Genomic DNA, 20,891 nt, shown 5'->3' with positions numbered 1-20,891 from the left:
TAGATACTATCCTGTCTAGGCCTCTGGTGGTTTCTGGGAACAGTGCATACCATCAGAGTTAATAACGAAAGTCATTCAAACCAGTCCCTCATTATAATACAAGGTCTACCTGTACAGGCACCGGCTGAAGCAGCTATTTGTACTAACTAACCCAAAAGTTATGGTAAGAAAATAAGTTAGAGTCGTAAGTTCAGTTAGTACAGAAAATGCCTACCACAGAGTTTGCAGCACACAAGTAGGAATCACTGCAGGAGCAGAGCCAGTCTATCAGGACAGTGAGATCCAGGCAGATCTCACTACCTGGAAATCAAACTGACCACCTAGAGGAGGTCTACCCAGTCCTGGGCAAGAAAGGAATTGCTCATGCTTCACAGAGAGACTTTGTGTAATGGGATAAACTATGCCTAGGACGATACTGTAAACAGAGCTCAGTAATAAAACTCATTGCTTTCCTGGGATGCTTACAAAATAGATGGAAGGAAAACACACACAGCAAAGGTCACAGCAGCTCTGAGACATCAACACAGTATTGTTCAAGCACAGAACCCTCAGTGCATAGCAGAAGCCAGGCATTGCCCACAATACTTCTCACACAGTCATTCATGTATTTCTTCCTATGAACTCATGAAGTGAACATTATTTTTATACCCATTCAACAGATAAAGAACTATGGAGCAAGTAGATCATATGCTCAAATTACTATGTAGTTAACTAGTATGTGTTCTGTTGTATGGGCTTAATTTGGGGATAGCTCAACTATAAAATTTGGTTTGGGTATTGTTTTATTGACTGTGTGACAACTCTCACAGTTGGAAAATGTATCTAGGAGAGTAGTTAAACAAAAGATGTCTCGTCCATAATATGAACCACTTACTTGCAGCATTTCAAACATAAGGCTCATATTTATGCCTAGCATAGACATACAAGATGGGTAATGAACAAAGTGAAATGCAAAAGGGGCCCCATGGCGTGATGATGAAATGCAGCCCAGCTCCACAGCTACTGACAGTGTAAGGAAAACAACAGAAAGGCTTCCAGGCTACCTCATAGCTTTTCATCAGCATTCTCTTCTGGGGAAGTGGTGAAGCTACAGAAGGGCAGAGATGAGATAAAGGCCAATGAGACTTTGAGTTTCTTAAAAATACTTCTTAGACTGACAAAGTTGCTCAGGGGGTAAAAGTACTTACTGCCAAGCCTGATGACCTGAGTTTGATCCCCAAAATCCCCATGGTAAAAGGCAAAAGCCCTGACTCTTGAAAGTTGTCCTTTGCTGTATACCATGTTGTATGATAGATAGATAGATAGATAGATAGATAGATAGATAGATAGATAGACAGACAGACAGACAGATTGATAGGTATAAATGGAAAAAACCTGTTTTAATACTGTAAGTTGAGGTAATTACCTAAAAATATTGGGGAAGGGGCATCTGTATAAAACTTACACTGTGAAAGGACATTGCAAATTTCTTGCATTTTAACTAAGGAATGCTGTATTTAGTGAAACACACCACCCACCTCACATCACTGAATTAAATTGGAACAAGGAGTGAAGGGTCTCTAAAGATTTCTTGTATGTTTGTCATCAAGAACTTGTAAAGTTTCACCATCGTCGTTAAAGTGTCCTTTCAAAAATAGGGTAAAGACTGGGACTCAGAGACTCCATCCCTTAAAATTCAGTCTCAGAGACTGGAGAAATGGCTCAATGGTTAAGTGCACTTTCTGCTTTGCAGAGGATCCAAGTTCATGTCCCTACACCAATATTTAAAAGCTTACCTCCTGTAACTGCAGATCCAGGAAATCTGATGCCCCCTTCTAGCCCCCATGGGCACCTATACTCATGCGGTGTACAAGTTTAGGTGCACACACTCATATATACACATAAAACAACATTTTTACAATCTTTAAAAAAAAACAAAAACAAAAACAGAACCTCAAATCTCTCAGAGGCAAGACAAAAAGGAGAGCCATCATTTCAACACCTTCCCTAAGCCTCGGGAGTCTTGGTCCAAAGTCCTTGGGAACAGGAGCAACACGCTTCTTCTCTTAAAGGTCATCTCATTTTCTATAGGATTGGCAACTACCACTGGGGCTGAACAAACACACACCTTGAGCCTAAGGGTGGGTTGTTTCCAAACACCAGTATGACAGGTTTCATGAAGATGCGGTGCCATAGATGCTGGTTTTTTTTTTTTTTTTTTTTAGATTTATTTATTTATTATATGTAAGTACACTGTAGCTGTCTTCAGACACACCAGAAGAGGGAGTTCGATCTTGTTACGGATGGTTGTGAGCCACCATGTGGTTGCTGGGATTTGAACTCTGGACCTTCGGAAGAGCAGTCGGGTGTTCTTACCCACTGAGCCATCTCACCAGCCCGGTGTTTTTCTTTTTGGCTGGGGATCTTGAGATGTATCCTGATAGTTGATCAGGCTCAGCTACTAGATGAACAGTCAAGGAATGGAGAAAAGCTTATGTGTGTCCAAAAAGGACATAACTGGCTATTAAGATTCCAGCAGGAGCAGTATCTGCATAAAGAGACATTTGGGTCTCTATATAAGAACACTGACCAAACAGGTTCCTGTTAAACCCCTCATATCTGTCCCTGGAGAGCTAAGATACTTACTCTTTTTTTCTTTTTTAAAGAATTACTTAACTTATTTACTTTTTATGTGTATGAATGTTCTTTCTGCACATATGTCAGTGTACCACATGTGTGTCTGGTGCCCTTACAGGTCAGAAGAGGGTGTCAAGGTCCCCGGGAACTGGAGTTACAGTCATGAGCTGCTAAGCAGGTTCTGAGAATAGAACCAAGGTCTGCATGAGTAAATGTTCTTAACCACTGAGCCACCTCTCCAGCTCTGACATGTTTACTCTGGATAAGTTCCTCCTGCCCAGAAAGCCTGAAGTTGAAGGCAAACAAAAAATAAAATGGCTTTTTACATCTTGTAGAACACTGCATTTTTAGTCAGCAATAAATCTATCAGGAGTACTTAGGTCTCCAAAAAGAAACCTTCCGTATTTGTAAAAACCTCAGACTATGCAACTTCGCCCTTGCTGTTTTGCTATGGAAAAGAAATGAAGAAAGCTTGGATTAATTACTCTTGGCTGAGGATCCTTCTCAACTCTGCTTTCATGGAATCATCACTTGTCCAATGTGGGCCAAGAGCATCACCTCTATTGAAGCCAGGAGTCATGAGTTATAAAGGAGCATGCAGAACAGAAAAGGAAGGGGAAGCACACAAACCAGGAAAGAAGAAAGGAGTCAATGAAAAGAGAGAAAGAGGAAAAGGGGGGGGGGGGAAGAGAGGGAGAGAGGCAGGGAGAAAGAGGAGAGGGGAGAGAGGGATGGAGGGAGAAACTAATCATCCAAACAACCAGGATGCTCTTCTCCCTGTCTATGTCTGAAAGCAGAGCCTTCCTGTTAGTCCATGCACTAGTTCAAACTGAGTTTCTGTTCTCTGTAACCAAAAGCCTTGCTAATGCATCTGTCTCACATGATCCCTGAAGTTTACTCTGAAAACAGACTTACAGGAAGGAATTCCTGCAATTTGCATATAATACTGAATTACAAAGGAATTCTGACTTCCCTTGCTAGATTTGCTTGCGCTGGTAATTTTTAAAACCAGGCAGTCAGTTCTAAAACCACTGTGGTTAAAACCAGGATTATCATAGGAAGAGCTGATGTGCGGCTCTGGGCGTGTCTATGTGAGATGTACTGGGATTAAAGGGGCAGTGAGTCTCCTTTGTGTGTAGAAAGGCTGGCTTTCTATCCACCACCTGTCTGCCTCCAGGAAGGTGAAGACAGAGATGAATACAAGAATAAACTGACCCAGAGGCATGTACTAGGGTGGGGTGGGATAAGAAAAACAGAAACTGAAGACCAGAAGATATGGGTGAAATGGGAGATGCACAATGATAGGTAAATAAGAATATAAGCCTACCTATTAAAAAGGCTATATTGAAAGAGCTTGCATGTCCTGCACAGCTGAACACATGGGCAGGTGTGGGAGCTCTGAGACTCAAAGCTGCAGGTTCTCTGGGCCCCACCCATCCACTGTCCAACTGAACTTCAAGGCAGAGGAACCCTAATATGCTACGGGGGCTTCCACATTCATTCTCAGAGTTCCTACTGCCCCCTCCTCAGCTGTCAAGAGGACAGACCAGGTAGTTTTAGGAGCCAGGCTGCCATCTCAAGCAAGTCACCTCATCTCAGATACCCAGTTCATTCAGTAATAATGTGATTGTCCACAGAGCAGTGAGGGCCACCTAGGTAGTCAGCATACATTAAAAAACGTGTGGGAATAAAAGTACAGAATGCACTTTTTAAAGCAGGAAGCTTTCCTAATTCCTCAGCATTATAAACAGCCCTTGAATGCGCAGAAGAATATGGAAATCATTTAAATGGCTTTGTCTAACTAAGCCCAGAGACCAAGGTTCAGTTAGAGGCTGTTAATTCCCACTCCTGAAAGTTTTAATTAAACCCCCCCCCCCCCGCCGCCTTTGTTCAAGAGAACAAGAGGCAGTATTTCTGATCAGAACATCTAAGAAGTGTCTATAAAGATCCGTACAAACAAGCCACAGGAACAATAACCAAATGTTTTCAGGCTGGAAAGGAACATAAGAAAGGCCCAAATGACCACCCAGAATGCACTGCAGGCCAAGGACTGGAGTCATGCCTCTGGCACACACAGCTGAAGACACGTTCACTTTTCCACTGCCCCGAGAAGGTGCCTGTGGTTTGGGTCAGATCTTCATGGCCACAATTTTTTCCTCTTAACAAACATCTGCTGTGCACTCTAAGCCCTTTGTGCTACATACATGTTTATAATAATACAGTAAGAGTTTCAGTAGTCAGCCGGGCGTGGTGGCGCACGCCTTTAATCCCAGCACTTGGGAGGCAGAGGCAGAGGCAGGCGGATTTCTGAGTTCGAGGCCAGCCTGGTCTACAGAGTGAGTTCCAGGACAGCCAGAACTACACAGAGAAACCCTGTCTCGAAAAACCAAAAAAAAAGAGTTTCAGTAGTCATAAAAGCTGAAATGTGAGGGGCTAGGGGATGGCTCAGAGGGTAAACTGAGCTCTCCATGAAAGTATGACGGCCTCGGTTCAAACCCCCAGGACTCATCTAAAAAGCCAGGCAATGCTGAGCACATGCCTACAACTCAAGGTCTGGGAAGCAGGAGTGAAGTGGAGACAGGAGAACTGTTGGACCTTGCTGGCCACCAGCCTAGCCAAAATCCCATGAGCTCCAGGTTCAGTGAGGGATATTACCTCAAAGGAGTAAGGTGGAGAACTGAGAGACAGCATGAGATCTAACAGTATCATCTTCTGGCCTCGAGGTGCACAGACACACACTTCAAAAACAATCAGAGTTTTACTTCTGTTTCAATCTAGACTTTAGGCCAGTTAAATCACTCTGCCACCACCCCCTTACCCCCGACCCAGGAGCCTCTTCAAAGTCATCACTAACTATAGTGGGTTACTAGATTCTATGATGTTTGCTTGTCCCTAGTCTGCCCCCTCTACTGGATCCCGACCAAGGGATCCAGCTAGCTATGCACAGCCCTTTATGGAGCTTTGGATGGCATTTGAGTGTTTGATACCATGGCTGGGGTGAAACAGAATCCCAAAGACATGACTGTTATAGCCTGTCCAGGATCTACTAGGAAAGCATGGCCTTCATTTAATACATACTCTGGTACATTCTCAGGGATGCTGGATAAGAACAGTTCTGCACCATTCCTTGATTGGCACATCTAAAAGACTACCATCAGTGCTGTACTTGACTGAATTTAGTGACAGAGTTGGTTCTAGATCAAATGGAGCAAGGCAGATGCCATATTTGCTATCAGTGGTACGTCGGAAAACACTCAGGAGTATGGGAAAACCCTAAGACAGGCCAGATCCTCAACAGCTCTGGCTATTACATCACTATCAGAGTCAAGAGCTGCTTTCCAAAGCTACTTCTTTAAGGTTGTCAGAGTACATCTGTCCTCCTGGCTTGACATAAAGTATCATGGTCTTCAGGCTGAGCAAGCTGGAGCCCCATTTCCTTCATCACTTCCTATAAGCCCTGAATTGTAGTTCCCAGATCCTTGTTATAGAGCACACACTGCTCCAACTGATCAGACTATGTTTACTTATATCAAAGTACTTTACCTGTGAATATATTTTGAGTACATCACACTGGGCAGTACCTTTTAAAAAAAGTATTTATTATGGCAAAGTCTTGCTGTATAGTCCTAGACTGGCCTTGAACTTATGATCTTCCTGCTTCGTGCTGAAATTCAAAGCATGTACTACTATGCCTGACTCTTTCTTCATTAACCACTTAGATAACATGTGCTTTAAGAAAAATGTGAAAGTAAAAGAACGAAGTTATTACTTCCAGGCTGCCTAGACAGAAGAACATGCCGAATCCTAATGGTCAGGCAAACATCAATGAGTCCCAATGCTTCAGGGCTTCAGGAGAAATGTCAGAGCCACTAAAACTATAGCTGAATCTCAAAAGCTATACTGTAATGGTTAATGCCATTAACTTGACAGGGTCTAGAATCATGTTGGAGCCAGATTTCTGGCATGTCTGTGAGGGAATTTCTAGATTGTGTTAACTGAGGAAGGAAAACCCACACTAACCATGGGCTACACCATTCCTTGAGCTGGGGTCCAAGAATGAACAGAAAGGAAAAAGCAGCTTTTTCTCAGTTCTTAGAACTTGAACTCAGGTTCTTGAGCTTTCACTGAAAGGCTGATTTCCTCCTGAGCCATCTCTGTAGCCCCCGCAAATTTAGGTTTCCATGACTACTCATTGAAAGCTATTGAAATTCTTATATTGTAATCATTATAAACTGTATTCGTCTCTCTCTGCTTCCTGACTTTGGATGCAATGTGACCAGCCACCTCATTCTCCTACTGACATATCTTCCTTGACACAGTAGACAGCACCCAGCAAACTGTGAACAAGAGAAATCCTCCCATCCTTAAATTGTCTGAAACAGGTATTTTCTCATAAAGTAAAAAAAAGGCACCAAACACAACCATACCATGAAAGCCTTTCAAAACAGCAAACACAGACCTTAGGGAATTCCTGCCTGGTACCATAAACCTAACCAATTCCTGTCACTGGTGAGGTCATGGAACCGAGAGGAAAGCCTACTATTGACAATTTGTTAAACTAATACAATTCTCAACTACATCCTAAATTCCTATATCCTTTGATCCATGGATGAAAACCAGCTCTTGGGATTTATCAAAGAAGCTTCTTTGCACAGCAAACCACAGCTGTTGAAAAAGCAAAGAACTACTGACCATGACCATCCCCAGTTGATAGAATACAACCCCTATATTACCAAGGTAACCAAACAATATGGGTACAGCCCTGCACATAGGAAAATGTCCCCCACATTTCTTGGCTTCCTGGAGGTTATAAATCTCATTTACTCCCAAGAAAACTTCTACTTTCTCTACTATTTACTATCATACCTTTGGTACAGAGGTAAACTGCAATGTGAACATAGAATAGAAGCCGACTCTAGCTACCATCAGTCCAGCAAAGGTGATTCTAGCCTAACCTTGACCCTTCTGCCCTCCTCTATTTGGTTGAGATTCTCATCATCCAGGGATGTAAATACCCACCTTTAGGAAATCCATCCAAGTCCACAAGTAATGAATTAAATAGCTTCTTGGTTAACCAACATTTGTGTCATCATCCTTCATTCATGCACTTATTCAATGACTAAGGTATTACTGAGCATTTTAACAGGCATAATAAATACTATCAGAGAAAGTTGTGTGTGTACAGCAATAGCAAGGACATAGGGAAGAGATGAATAAATTTCTACCTTCAAAAGGCAGAAGAGACTTTGTAGAGGAGGCCCCACTTAAAGGATTAAGTCTGAGGCAATAAATGACTTCTGGGAGAACAGCAGCACACTTGAAAATAGCTTTCCCAAGACAAACAGGCTTTCTCTGAGGCCATGATAATCACTATCCCTCAGACATTATCAATTCCACAAGCTCTCCAAGCAAAGGGTGGAGTGACGTTCCGAGCTCATCTTCTGGGTAACATACATTTGGAGAGAAACGCATGTGATTTACCAAGATCTCTTCCCAAAGTTATAAACATGGCTCAGGTCTTGCTACTGCTGAATATCCTTTATAGGTAGCTGGATGCATAAGAAACTCAAAGTATGGAGCTGGAGAAGTGGTATTTGTACATATGTGCCAATACCATATGAAAGGCTGAAGCTAAAACCAGGAGGAGGATGAGAGGACATTCTGAAGGCTTTCTTCATCTTGCCAGTTCCAGTAGAAAAGGTGACTCATTATTGAAAACTCCATCAGAGACAGGGCAGCATCACTAAGTGCTGGAGTAGGGGGTGGAATGAACACTGTTTTAGCTATCTGAAGGCACTATAGATAATTGTCTGATGCCTCTTAGACAGCTAAACCTTTATAGGAAGGACAGCAGCCCTACAAGACCCTCAAGCGGGTGAAGGTAGAGACTGGAGTGGTAGGTTAGTCGGCAGTGTGCTCACCCAGCATGCACAAGGCCCTGGGCTCGATCCCCAGGTCTGCATAAACAGGGTGTGGTGGCACATACCTGTTCTCTCGGCACTTGGGAAGTAGAGGCAGGATGATCAGATGTTCAAAGTCATCAATCAGTGGTTAGTTGGTTGGGCTACATGAGACTTCAAAGATGAGAATAAATTCAGGAGGAAGTGGATAGAAAGGCTTGCTTTAAAAGTACATACAGCAGAGGCATTGCAGAGGGGAATTTTAAAGGTGGCTTCTGTCTCAAAAAAAAAAAAAAAAGGAAAAACTGTTTTCTTCAAGAGCAATGGAGCAAGCAGGAAGCCATTGAGACAAGAAACAGAAGACTAGAAAGAACTGAAGCAGAGCAAGGTCCAACAGACACTGGGACAGCCTTGGCTAAGAGAGAATGAATATCCCAGCCCCAGGAACAGAAGGAAGTTCAGAAGTAATAGCTGTTGAACACGGTTATACTTTGAGAAGAGAAAAAAGATGAAAGATTCATCTCCATTTGCTCCTCACCCTGTCCATGAAGTCAGTAATGACATCAATTGAGAATAGACATGAAGGAGCTGCCACAGAAGATGGGACAGGAGTACAAAGCTGTCACTGAATGCCAGCCCATCCAACTACCGACATCTATGTTGTTATCAAGGACCTACTAGGCCAAACCAAAGACCCTGGCAAGATGCCACTTCACATGATTCCACTAGGTAGAGGGGTCAGTGTCTCTCAGTAAGAAACAAGCAGACAGAAATCATGGGTACAGGTAGTCAGAGATGGCCAAACTCTGGGGAGAATTCTAAACTATACTGGGGAGCTTGGTAGGTAGGCTTATTGAGTATTTTAGCTACAAACTGTCAGTACCTGTAAAAGACTGAACAGCAGAAGCCCCCAAGAAACTACACATTATTGTCTGCTGCACAGGTTTGAAAAGCCTACTCAGAATCAAGGTTGGGCAAGTGGCTCTGCAGTAACCACCGGCTGTCAAATGATTACACTGAACACCCCACACCTAGCATCTGTGACATGCATTCTAAGTACTATACACGTGCTAAACTATTCATTTCTATTTTACAGTTAGGGAAGTGGAGTTCTGGGGACGTTATACACATTGCCCAACGTCCCCAAAGGTGAGATGTAAATGCAGGGAGTCCGGATCCATGATCTGTGCTGTTAACCAATAGATGTGTGTGGTCTATCATAGGAGCTGCTGGCTATATCTTTAAGGACAACTACAGTCTAAATGAATGAAAGGTAAGTCAGGTACCTGCACGTCTGTCTGTCTGCAGCTCTTCTGATCCAAGTGACCACACTACTGAGTTTGCAATGGCATAGAATAAGGTTTCATGTTTATGGCTTAAATGTGTTCACATTTTTCTAGAACTAAGGTAAACTGCATGGCACACTCAGGTGGTTCTGTTTCATGACTGACTATAGGATGATTATCCTACTCATTCCAGATGCTGAAGTCAGGCAGCAGTGTAAAGGTACTCACACCACTGTCTGAGTTCTCTTCCTGGGAAAATGAACTCCTGCTCAGAGGGCAGTGAGCTAGTCCCACAGACACTGCTGGGAGCAATCTTCAGAGACTCATTCATAGTTATGTGGGTTGAATCTACCGATCTCAGTGCAGGACACATGGGAACTGTTGATGAGTCAGGGAGCAGACAGTGAGGAGGATGAGGGCCTCTGGGTACCTGTAGCAGGTATTACCTAGTGCTTAGGCTTTGTGTGTTCAAAGAATGAGCTGGGGGTGAGCTCCCAGTAGATTCTACTTATCAACCACCATTCTTGCCTGCTCCCTTCTCACTTTCTCCTTCCTGCTAACAGCATCGCAACGCAGTGCGCTTTGACTTTGTTTTGACTTCTCTTGGGCTGGTAAATGAGGAACTGGTACCAGCTGACTCCAATATGCCATTACCCTCTTGTCTGAGGTCAAAGGGCAAGGCTCCTACAATGTACACTAGCTCACAGTTCAAACAGGTATCTCTTCTTCTGGAACCTACCTCTTATGCATGGAAGAATCGAAGAGACAGAATTCAAAACTGTAAGGTGAGAGAAAGCTGTTCTCTGCACAAGCACGTGAAAAGGTGGAGAGAGCTGCACACCTGGTCTACAGGGTCCCTAGGGGGACTAGGTGGTCAGTAAAGGAATGGTTGCAAACAAAGGGCCGAATGGAATCAGATAAAGAAGGTGGGGCTTACAGAGGAAGACAGCTGAGAGAAAGCTTCAAAAATAAAAAGTAAAACTGTAAAAAATAAAAACAGAAAATATATACTTGGGAGTTACTGAAGCATGAAATGAAAGAAGTAGGTTGAAAATGTTCTTCAGGACGAAAGCCTGAAGAGCAGAGACGCTCAAGAGGCTAGCTACATTTGCTCCTCCAGACTAAAGGTGAGTCCCAGAGGCTCGTGGCCAAGTTCACAGTTAGTAGGAGCATCTTCTGGTTTGGGGAGGTTAAAAAATCTGACACAAGGATTTGGTGTAAAGAAGGGAGCCAATCTACCATAGAATACACCCAATACTCAATGTTTGATTTCTTGTTGTTAGTGACTCTTTGGAGTCCTAAAAGCAAAGGGAATGTATTTGCTATGGGTCCTGTGAGGGGTTTCTGGAGTTGTCACCTGGGTCAGAGTCCACCAGCAAACTTTATGGGCACCAGAACTCATATCCTGTGTCTTGGAGCAGACAGAATCATCTCATTCCGCCTTGTAGGAAGAACTGGTTCCTAAAGACAGAACCTTGGACAAAGGACCAGTCCCAGCATCCATACAGGGATACAGATGTAGCTCCTAATATCCTAGGCACACAGTGACTTGTAGACCCTTCGCAGTTAAAGGCTTCATTTTGGAAATGAGGAAAAAAAGACTAAATGGTAAGTATGTTTCCTAGGTTTCTCCAAGAGTGTGGCTTTTTAAAAACTTAAGATGGTCCAATGTTTGCCAAACGTCTAGTTGTCTCGACATGTGTTCTAGTGGCTGGGATGCCCCACTCCCTGCAAAGCAGAGGTTGAACCCAGGCAGGATTTCTGTTGCATTCTGAACCAATCATTCTCTGCATATTTGACAGAACTGATGAAGGGACAGGACCAAGAGACAGAGAAAATGGTTCAAGACCAGGCTGCTCAACCACTAAGATACCAGCAATCACCTTGCCCTTGGTCATTCTGGGCTTAGCTAAAATGAAAGCTGTCACTAGCTGACTCCTATCAGCCACCCAACTCTAATCATGTCTCATCTGCCTCACTTGCCCAACACAAGTTACCATATACCACATCACAGTTACAACAATCTTCCCAAAATACAAGTTAGACCTCCTGCTGGATCCCATGTTGCCTCCTCATTACAAACCCTGTCAGTCACCCATGGCCTCTACGTGGCCATCACTGGCTATTCTGTGTAATCTGGCATTCCCCTGCCTCTACCTACCACGACTGAATCCAGCAACAATGGTTTTCTCTGTGTTGAAACCCTCCAGACTCTCTTGCCTTGGGACTTTTGCACAGCGCCACCCACTTTTGCATTGGCCAGAAATGCTTCTCATGCCATTTTCCACCTGACTCCATACTATTGCTCTTTTAGGTTTCTGTGAAGTGCCATTTCCTCAAAGAGGGCTCCTGACCCTCTGCTTCAATCACCGACAGCTCTCCTGAGCCTTCCTTACTGCAACCTTGTAATCCAATGTTTATTTCCTGGGTCTGTGTGACCTCCATTCCCCACTAAGGTGGAGGAAATTCATTCAACGCTGCCCACTGCTGTACACACAGTACCAGGAGCTCAGTATTTGCTAAGGAAACACTCCGGCTGCAAAGAATACATACAAAAAGCCAGCCAGCCACCCCAGTGCCTGGGAGCTGGACAGTGAAGATGTGTGTGTCCCTTCCAAGCGGGACACTTCCTGTCCTTCCTTCTACAGTTACAATGTCAAGCCTCTTATCTGTCAGGTGCTCTTGCCCTTCCTCCCTCTCAAACAAACAGATTCAGCCTAGACTCCCTCAGTGTGAAATGAGTGTGAACCCATCTTAAATGCGAAGGACACTGGAGCTCTGAGGACAGTACAGTGCCATCCAGCCCCCAGGGTCCATTCAGCCCTCACTCACACGCCACACAGATACCTATGCCCCAAAGAACTGGCACCAGCAACTTGCAAACAAAATCCTGGGCTGCAGACCACTACAGAGAGGACCGCGCTGGAGCTTTCCTCCGGAAACACAGAGGCTCACCGGGCTGGCGACAAATATACCCTCTGCTCCGGATACCATCGGGGCTGAGAATGAGTTAAATGACTTCCGAACTCAGGACATTTAAGACAGCAGCAGCTTCCTCCTCTCTGTGTCCTGGAACCCAAAGGCTGTGGACAGAATTTCCTGGTCACAGCGTATGGAGACCCTGAGTGCTTAGGAGCCAAAGCACAAATAACTAACTTCCCTCCCTCCGTGCTAGCCTCTCAGTACAGAAGTTCATTCACTAGGCTGTCAGGGCAGAAACAAAGGCAGCCGCCTGTTTTCTCCCTCGGTGTCTATAATTAGATTCTCATGAAGAACTTGGCCACAATAGGGTTCGCTGGATAAATACCTCCCCTATTACACACACACACACACACACACACAGCCAAAACACCCCAAAGTGTCTCTCCCCTTACTCATCTCCAGAGAGACCCAGACAAAGCAGCCCGTCACTTACCCTCTTCAGCCACGAGAAATGCTTGTAAACATCAATGTCCCCATCCATGCTGGGTACCCATGTCAGCAGTTAGAGTCCTTGGTTGAGAAAAAGCCCTCTTTTCTGGCTGGAGCTCAAGCCCTCTCCTCCTCCCTGCCTTTGCCCCCTCCCCCGCAGGAACAGCAAGCTGTGTTCCAGTTTCCCCACTTCCCTGGCCTGTGTCCTGTAGCCTTTCTTTCCCTCAACAGGCTCAGATACAGAAGACTCAGACTTGAAGGTGCTGCTCCAGGGTCCTCCCCCACCGCCCCCACAGGCAGGCAAGCAGGCAGATAGGCAGGCACACAGACACATGGACACACACAGAGACCAGGACCGACTTCAGTCCTTCAGAGCAATAAAACCTCATCAAGACAGGGAGGCAGAAGTTGTAAACACATATACACTTGAGCGCATACACTCACTCACACATGGGCAATGGGAACCTTCTCAGTGATAATACCAGAGCCTGCCAGAGGGAAACAGTCCGGAAGAAAATGCCTTGTCTGGCTTCTCCTTTCTGGAGTGGCTGGAACTCATTACTGAGAGCCCCCGATTTCCTGTCTCTACTTCACTCTGCATTTACCCACAGGCTCCCAGCTGCTCTCAGTTTATTTGGGACTTGGGAGACAACTAAAAATAAGCACCACTCCCTGAGGAGCTTGCTGGTTCCCACACACAGACAGACACACAGACACACAGATACACACAGGCACACACCGAGAGCGAGCGAGAGACAGAGAGACAAAAACAGTGACAGAGAGCAGGAGAGGGACCCCCCTCTTTGAAGCTCACACCTACCCTTCTTACAGATGGGCCATAGGTTGTGCCCTAATGAAAGCCTGGGTTTCCAAAAAGGACAGACTTAAAACCAGCTCCTGTCTCAGTTCTGGGCTCAGAGATGTGCCAGGCCTAGGCAGGGTGACTGCTGTCGTCTGCACTGCTGGCACTATCCACCAGAGACCAACTGCTACAACCTCAAGACCTTTACTACTGGCTCCCTCAGGGAGTGCTGCTCTGGGCTGTGAGCCACCACTGCCAGGGTCCTCCAGGTCACATACCACACCAGGGATTACTGCCTCAGTAAAGTCCTGGGTCTGCCTCCCTGCTCTTTTCACCTCTGCAGGACCTGCTTCACAGAGCAGGGAGATAGGAAGGGTGAGTTTCCATGAGACGTGGGGAGTGGCTCCAGGTCAGAAGGAGCCCTGGAAAGCATGGAGTGGGTCACATGCTGGCTCTCCAGCGTGCCCCTTTAAGACTCCCCAGACGCCACACCCCCTCTCCTCATATTTTGACATCTTCTTTGAGAGCTCCCCCTAACACAGCTTTTCTCCCTTGCCCAACCCTTAATGTGTGGCCTTTGGCTATGACTGATTATGAAAGTGATCTTTGATGTGGGTGTAGTGGGAATGGTGGTTACATGCAAAGGCTCTGTGCTCAGCTGTCTGTAGTGAATGACTTGCAGGCGCATATCATGTGACTGCCAAGGCCCTCCTGTGTCTTTCCTGGAAATCCCAGCATAAAGCAAAGACTCCACTGGTTGTCAACAGCCCCCTCATCACGACATCAATGTTCACTACAGCCCACAAGCCAAGCCAGAAAAGACGGCACAAATAAGGCTAGCAGCAGAGCCACAGATCAGAGGCAGGGGAGGAGGGCTCTAGCAGGCAGCTGGCACCAAGGGAGGAGTAAATTCCTGCAGACACACCCAGATCAGAGGGCAGAAGGAAAAGGCAGGCTCACTGCCCTGTCATGATCTCTGGATCCCTCCCCTTACCCTGGCCTAGTTTCAGTGTGGTCTAAGAGCCATCGCCTCCACCCAATGCTTCCCCAACTAGACCTCAGTGCAATGTGTGAAGAATATAGGGATAGGGAAGATTTTATACACATATACATACATACATACATACATACATACACACACACACACACACACACACACACACACATATACATATATAGTCACACAGAGAGAGAGAGAGAGAGACAGAGACGGAGAGAGTGTGTGTCTAGGAACCTGGGAAAGTCAAATGAAGAAATGCATTAGGTAAGCAAACACTTGTTCCGCACCAAGACAAATGAAATGTACTTCCTGCCCGGAGTAGATAAAGACTTATCTTTCACAGTATATAATAAAGGTGTGCAGAGGCTGGGGAGCTGATTTGGAGTGATTCCAAGTCCCTGAGGATAAGGGAAACTTGTGCTTTCTGCAGAGGGGCTTAGTGCCTGTCTTTACTTTTGCTAGAGTCAGGAATGACGCCGCCGTAAGAAGTTACTTCTCATGAACCCCTACCTTACCTCCTGGGAGAGGTGGCTCAGATGCAGCAGGACAGACAGCATCCCCCGACTACTCTTCCTCAGCTCCTTCCTGATGCATCCCAACCCTCCCATTGCTGGCTAGAGCGTCCCTCCCTAGACCCTAGGGACTTCCAGCCCATGGCAAACCACAGATGATGGTGTACAAGGCTCCACCGTACCACACTGTGCGAAGTGCATCTTATTTCTGACTAATTTCTTTTAACTTCATGCCAAGTACAATTCTTGTTACACAGAAAGGATTTAAGCATTCTCAGAATGAAATAACGAGGCTCAAAACAGAGAGCTTAGCAAAAACTAATATTCTACTTAGAAAACAATAAGGGTGTAATCGCCTCTTTGCCTAGTAACTCAACTGGTGTCTGATGGACTAGGGGAAGGTGGAGAGGAAAGAAGAGGGAGAAAGCGGGGGAGCTCAGCAAAACCCCTGGCACTTTGATATGTCCAAAACCAGCAGCTCTTGCCTGAATCTAACTGTTTCAGCATGTTTTACTTCTTTCATTTCAACCCCCGAGTCCACGAAACTCACACTCCAAAGGACCTGGAGCAGAGCATGCACAGGAGGCTGGCAGGAAGGACTGGGCTGGGGAAAAGTGAGATGGTTGAACAGGGACTTTAGGTATCTACAACTCGGACATCCCCAGGGGCTCAGCCAGAGCTCCCTACAGAACTGCAGGTGAACCCAGTTACCCCACACCCACCTCAAAGGTCATCCTGGTCAAATAAATCAGATAAGCCCACAAGTGCATTCATAATATTCACAATACACACACACACAAACACACACACACACACACACACACACACACACACCCCTTAAGAGAAGCAGCCTGGCTTCATCTGGCCTGAGCTTGGGAATGCTCCTTCAGGGGGATGCAGGAGGCGTCAGGACAAGAGACAAATTCTATCACACTTGACTGCTATCTGTAGCATGAAAGTAGTTACAGACAATGCTAACTAACCTGTGACTGAGCTTCCCTTAAACCTCATTTATAAATGCAGAAAATTGATGTTTTTATCATTCCACGTCATAAAATAGTCTTGCGGGTTTTGATCAGTTTTTAAAATGCGAAAATCATTCTTAGCTGATCCAAGGGCATAATAAACAGGCAATAGGCCAAATACAGGCTCACCAGCCTCTGGGATAGCACCAAGCTTCCCCATCTATAATGAGTTGCCTGGGTTGGAGGGGCTTGTAGGGAAAATGCCAAGTTGGACCAGCGGGGTAGAAATGGAGCCTGGATTTAATTGCACGTTGCTAAGAAGTTTCCAGGGAGACACTTACATGGCTGGTCCCAGGACCACACCTGAAGTAGTACAAAATAAGAAACCCACTTCCAGAAGTTTCTCAGAGAAGTCAGAACTGAGAGAAGGCATCCTGTGGCTGGCCGCAGCAGTGCTGAAGGGGCAGAAGGCTCGGGGTTAGTCTATCTCACAGGCCTTGTTTGCGGGCTGAGGGTAAGTGGGTGTCTACATGCTTACACCCCAAGTCAAGGTAATCTGGCAACACCCCCTACCACATCCCCTGGGCCTGAAGCAGGAAATTCAGAGGGAAAGATTTATTTGCCGTTTCACCAGTGTTTGCACATTCTTGGCCATTTATAAACACTGGTTCCTGCGGGCTGGAATAGTCTCTCTGGTCAGGTCCTGAAAGGATCCAGATTGCCAGAATTTACTTGCTTAGTTAGGGAGGCAGGGGGAAAAAAAAAAAAAAAAAAACAAGGGAAAAAAAAGTAATACCATTAAATCTGCAGTAACTGAGAGTCCCTCAATGTTATCTGTGATGCCAGAAAAACTGTGTACATAAGCCCCCAAGGCACGAGACAGACACCATGTGGCCCAGGAAACGCCTCCTGGAATGTGAAGAACCTTCCTCCTGGGCCATAGCAAAAAGGTCAAGGAGCCTGGAGAGGTGGAACAAAGGAAAGGTCAAATGTATGCTCCAAAGCTCAGGCCTCAGCAGCCCGTCTCTCCTTCCCAGCTCCACAATGGACCCTGCTCTGCCAGCTATTTGTCCTCTGTTTCCTAAAGAAAATGAGAAAGAACTCTTGTTTTTGACAGACCCAGATGCACTGCTCAGCAACCTCACAGGAGGAAGAAAAAAAAAAATTCAAACTATTTTCTCTTATAAAATCTACTACCTGATTCCTAGTCCTTGGCCTTCAGACATTCCAGCTTTTGTCACTGCCTGCCACCTACTGGCTTCTCAAAGTACTGCACGTGAATTAAAGTATCACCACTGCACACTGTCCACTAGGCCCTGCCCAGCGATTGGGGTGGGAGGACACCGATCCCTACTTATGTCTGAGAGCTCACTGAACCGCACACTACACCTGCCATTGGAGAGGTATGAAACACAGACCGGAAATTAGCTCACATTAGCTGCACCTTTTTTGTTCTACAAAACTAAATATCCTCCTACCCATATGTGTATGCATATTTGTGTGTGTATTTGTGTGTGTGTGTGTGTGTGTGTGTGTGTATACACTGACAATCAAGCCCAAGACCACCTACATTCTAAGCATGCACACTACTATGAAGCTATAATCCACTGAAGGGCATCCCAATCTTCTCTTTTTTTTAAACCCAGAGGAAAGGTTTCCCTACAAATCTCCAGCCTGCAGTTTTGTACAATGTACAAAACAAAACAATGTAAAAATGTTCAGTATAAACATACCCAGACCTGTATTTTGGTCCTGCTGGAGACCGGTGACAGAGAAATGAATCCCATGGCTAGAGAAACCCAAGCTCACATGTTTTACAGCCAGTGAGGCCGCTTTCTCTCCTACCTCTCCTGAACCACCTCCAGCTTTCCAATATGGAAAACAGATTTGCTTCTTTGGCCAAGTGAAGAACTGCAAAGTGAATGTGGCGAAGAGAAAAGCTTTGTCTGAAGAACTGCAATGGAAGGAGCCACCATCAGTGACAAGACAAAAGCAGGCCCCTTCCAAGGCCTTTCTCTTTGTTGAAAGACTAGCTCAAAAGCTATGTGAGGGGGCCTGCATTGATGGGCTTAAGATGTCAGAGATGCACACATACCCTATGTGAGGCCTCCCAGAATGCACAGCTGAGGCAGGTCTTTGCACAGTTCTTAAGATGCAGGCCTCAGTTGAAACTCCCTAAACTGTTTCCACTTTGAAAACTAAGAAGTGTGGACTAAGACCAAGGCTGTTATTTTAAGGGAGGCCTGTTACCCCCGTCCACAGAGTAAAAATAAAACACTGGACAAAATACTTATCCACGAGGCTGGAAACACAGCTCAGCTAGTAAAGTGTTTGGCATACACAAAACCTACCATACCCACCACCACATAACCCTGGAATGGTGACATGGGCCTAAAGCCCTAGCACTAAAGAGGTAGAAGCGTGAAGATCAAAACTTTGAGCTAATTTATAGCTGTGCGGTGAGGTGAAGGTCTAGCCTGAATATGAAACCCTTTTCCATAATACATATATACAAGCATGCATGCATGCAGAAAGGGAAGGGAAGGGAGAGGGAAAGGGAAAGAGAGAGGAGGGAGGGGAGAGAAGGGGGAGAGAAGAGGAGCCAAGCTAGCTAGGCCAGATCTTGTAGATACCAAAACTAAACTGATATCACTTCCAGTAGGAAACTGAGTCTCAGGGTACAGAAGAGGACCAAGCATTGGCCTTTTAAAGTCCTTCTACCTCCTAACCCCACCTTGCCTAGGTTCAGCTTGCTTTCCCGGTCCTAGGCTAACTGACCTGGACACCTGCTGTATTACAAAGGAAAGCGTGGGCTCCTGGGGTGGAGGTTGGGGATGCGCATGTGCTCCAGTTCCAAAGAGAACAGCAGCCTCTTGGAGCAAGCATCTCTGCCAACCACTGGCTCACATCCTACAATCCTGCCTTGACTTGCCCTCGCTTTGCTGTTGCCGGGGGCTCCCCTGCTCCCTCTCTGACTCCATCTTGAACTTTCACCAAGGATCTCTTTGGCCCATAGCCATAGTATCCAAAGGCTATACCAGCTGCTGGCAGAAGAGGGGTGTATACAGAATGTTAGAGGAACAACCAGAGCTGCTCCATCTGGAGACTGCTGGCTCTGGGGCTCACATCAGCTCTACACTAGCAAACGTGCCTCTTCCCCCTAGTCGAACATGCCACTCTGGATGGCTAATCTCTTTAGAAGGCTCCACACACAGCCAAGCTGACCACATCAAGAAAACTACCCAGCCAACCAAGCAGGTATGGAAAAGTAGACACGCCCCTTGCAGACCACATGAAAGCCCTCTTGAGGTGCAGCCAGAAGTCTCAGAAGCATATCTAGTGGCACCAAGCCTTTCTTGCCTGTGCTACCTATCAGGCCTCTAAGAAACACCTCTCTTCTTGGCTTCAGAACTGTCTGGTGTGAAGCTCTTATATCTCTACCCTCTGAACAGCATCAACTTGTACATCAGCACAGCACAAAGAAAAGGAAGCTGCCCTATCTGGAAACCAACTCAAATTCGATCACAAGACAGACTGCTCCAGACTTTCAGGGGTTCCGGCTGCATCGTCTGTGAGCACCTACCCCTGCTTCTCGCTGTCCACCAAACATAAAGGACAAAAGTCCTATCTCCTGAAGGTAACTTTTCTGCTGCCTACAGGATAGAACTGAAGCACCTCCTTGAATCCCCTTTGCAGGCAGCCTCAGCATGCCTTGGACTCCAAGAAATTGTACAAAGGCCTTGTCAATCCACTCTCCATGAGTAGGCCCAGAATTCAGATATAGACACCAAGGAAATCCCAACCTCTTGTTCCTTGTTTCACTGGCCCCGGATTAGAGAGCCCTACATATGCCCTTCTAAGCCTAGAGCCCACTTCTCATCCCACACATTGCCAAGGGGCAGGGCAAGGGTCTAAAACACAGAGCTCTAGAAACTTATGGCTCAGCAGTGATTTATTGTGGCTAGGTCTGTTGCTCTTTGAGGCATCCTGGCAGAATATGACCAAGATTCTTGCAGGCTATATTTCTATAGCAGTGTTTCAGCCCTGCAGGAACAAGCCCTGTGCTCAGATATACCCAGCTATCAACTCTGATTCGGCAGGTCCAGGAGTGCCCTCTCCTCTAAGACATAAAGAAAAGGCAGGCCCAGTACTAGTCAATTTGTCCTCTTCTAATCAGCAGCCATGCCCCCACACCCAAAGCTACATCTCTACCAAGCACTTTATGTTAGGGACCCTATGGTGTCTGACACTAGCATCGCTGGACAACACCAGCAGCAGGAGAGCAAACTTCTCATGCATGGCACAGCCCATCCTCTCTGGCCAGCACTTGGTGATTCTTAGCAGGGGTCATGTAACACCATAACACAAGGCTAGCTAATCCACAGCTCTGCTGAAAAGC

At 45.8% G+C, this 20,891-nt stretch overlaps 1 protein-coding gene across 10 annotated transcripts in view; it reads right to left on the bottom strand.

Annotated features, from left to right (window-relative positions):
* Nucleotides 1-20,891, bottom strand: part of Ppfibp2 (PTPRF interacting protein, binding protein 2 (liprin beta 2)) — a 153,537-nt gene that overhangs the window by 69,438 nt on the left and 63,208 nt on the right. For 2 of the 10 annotated variants that reach the window (NM_001357437.1, NM_001357436.1), the window contains exon 1: nucleotides 13,218-13,668. The exons of 5 other annotated variants lie outside the window; for them this stretch is intronic. In NM_001357437.1, coding sequence (NP_001344366.1) covers nucleotides 13,218-13,265 — 48 coding nt within the window. In that variant the 5' untranslated portion in view covers nucleotides 13,266-13,668. Of the gene's footprint in view, nucleotides 1-12,757; nucleotides 13,051-13,217; nucleotides 13,669-14,033; nucleotides 14,456-20,891 lie in introns of those variants that run through there. 3 more of the 10 variants (XM_006507453.1, XM_006507454.1, XM_006507446.3) reach the window with 3 other exon arrangements.

Source organism: Mus musculus, chromosome 7 (genome assembly GCF_000001635.26).
Source record: "Mus musculus strain C57BL/6J chromosome 7, GRCm38.p6 C57BL/6J".
Lineage (NCBI taxonomy): Eukaryota > Metazoa > Chordata > Mammalia > Rodentia > Muridae > Mus > Mus musculus.
The sequence above is the reverse complement of the archived record's forward strand: the minus strand, read 5'-3'. Positions and strand labels throughout refer to the sequence as shown.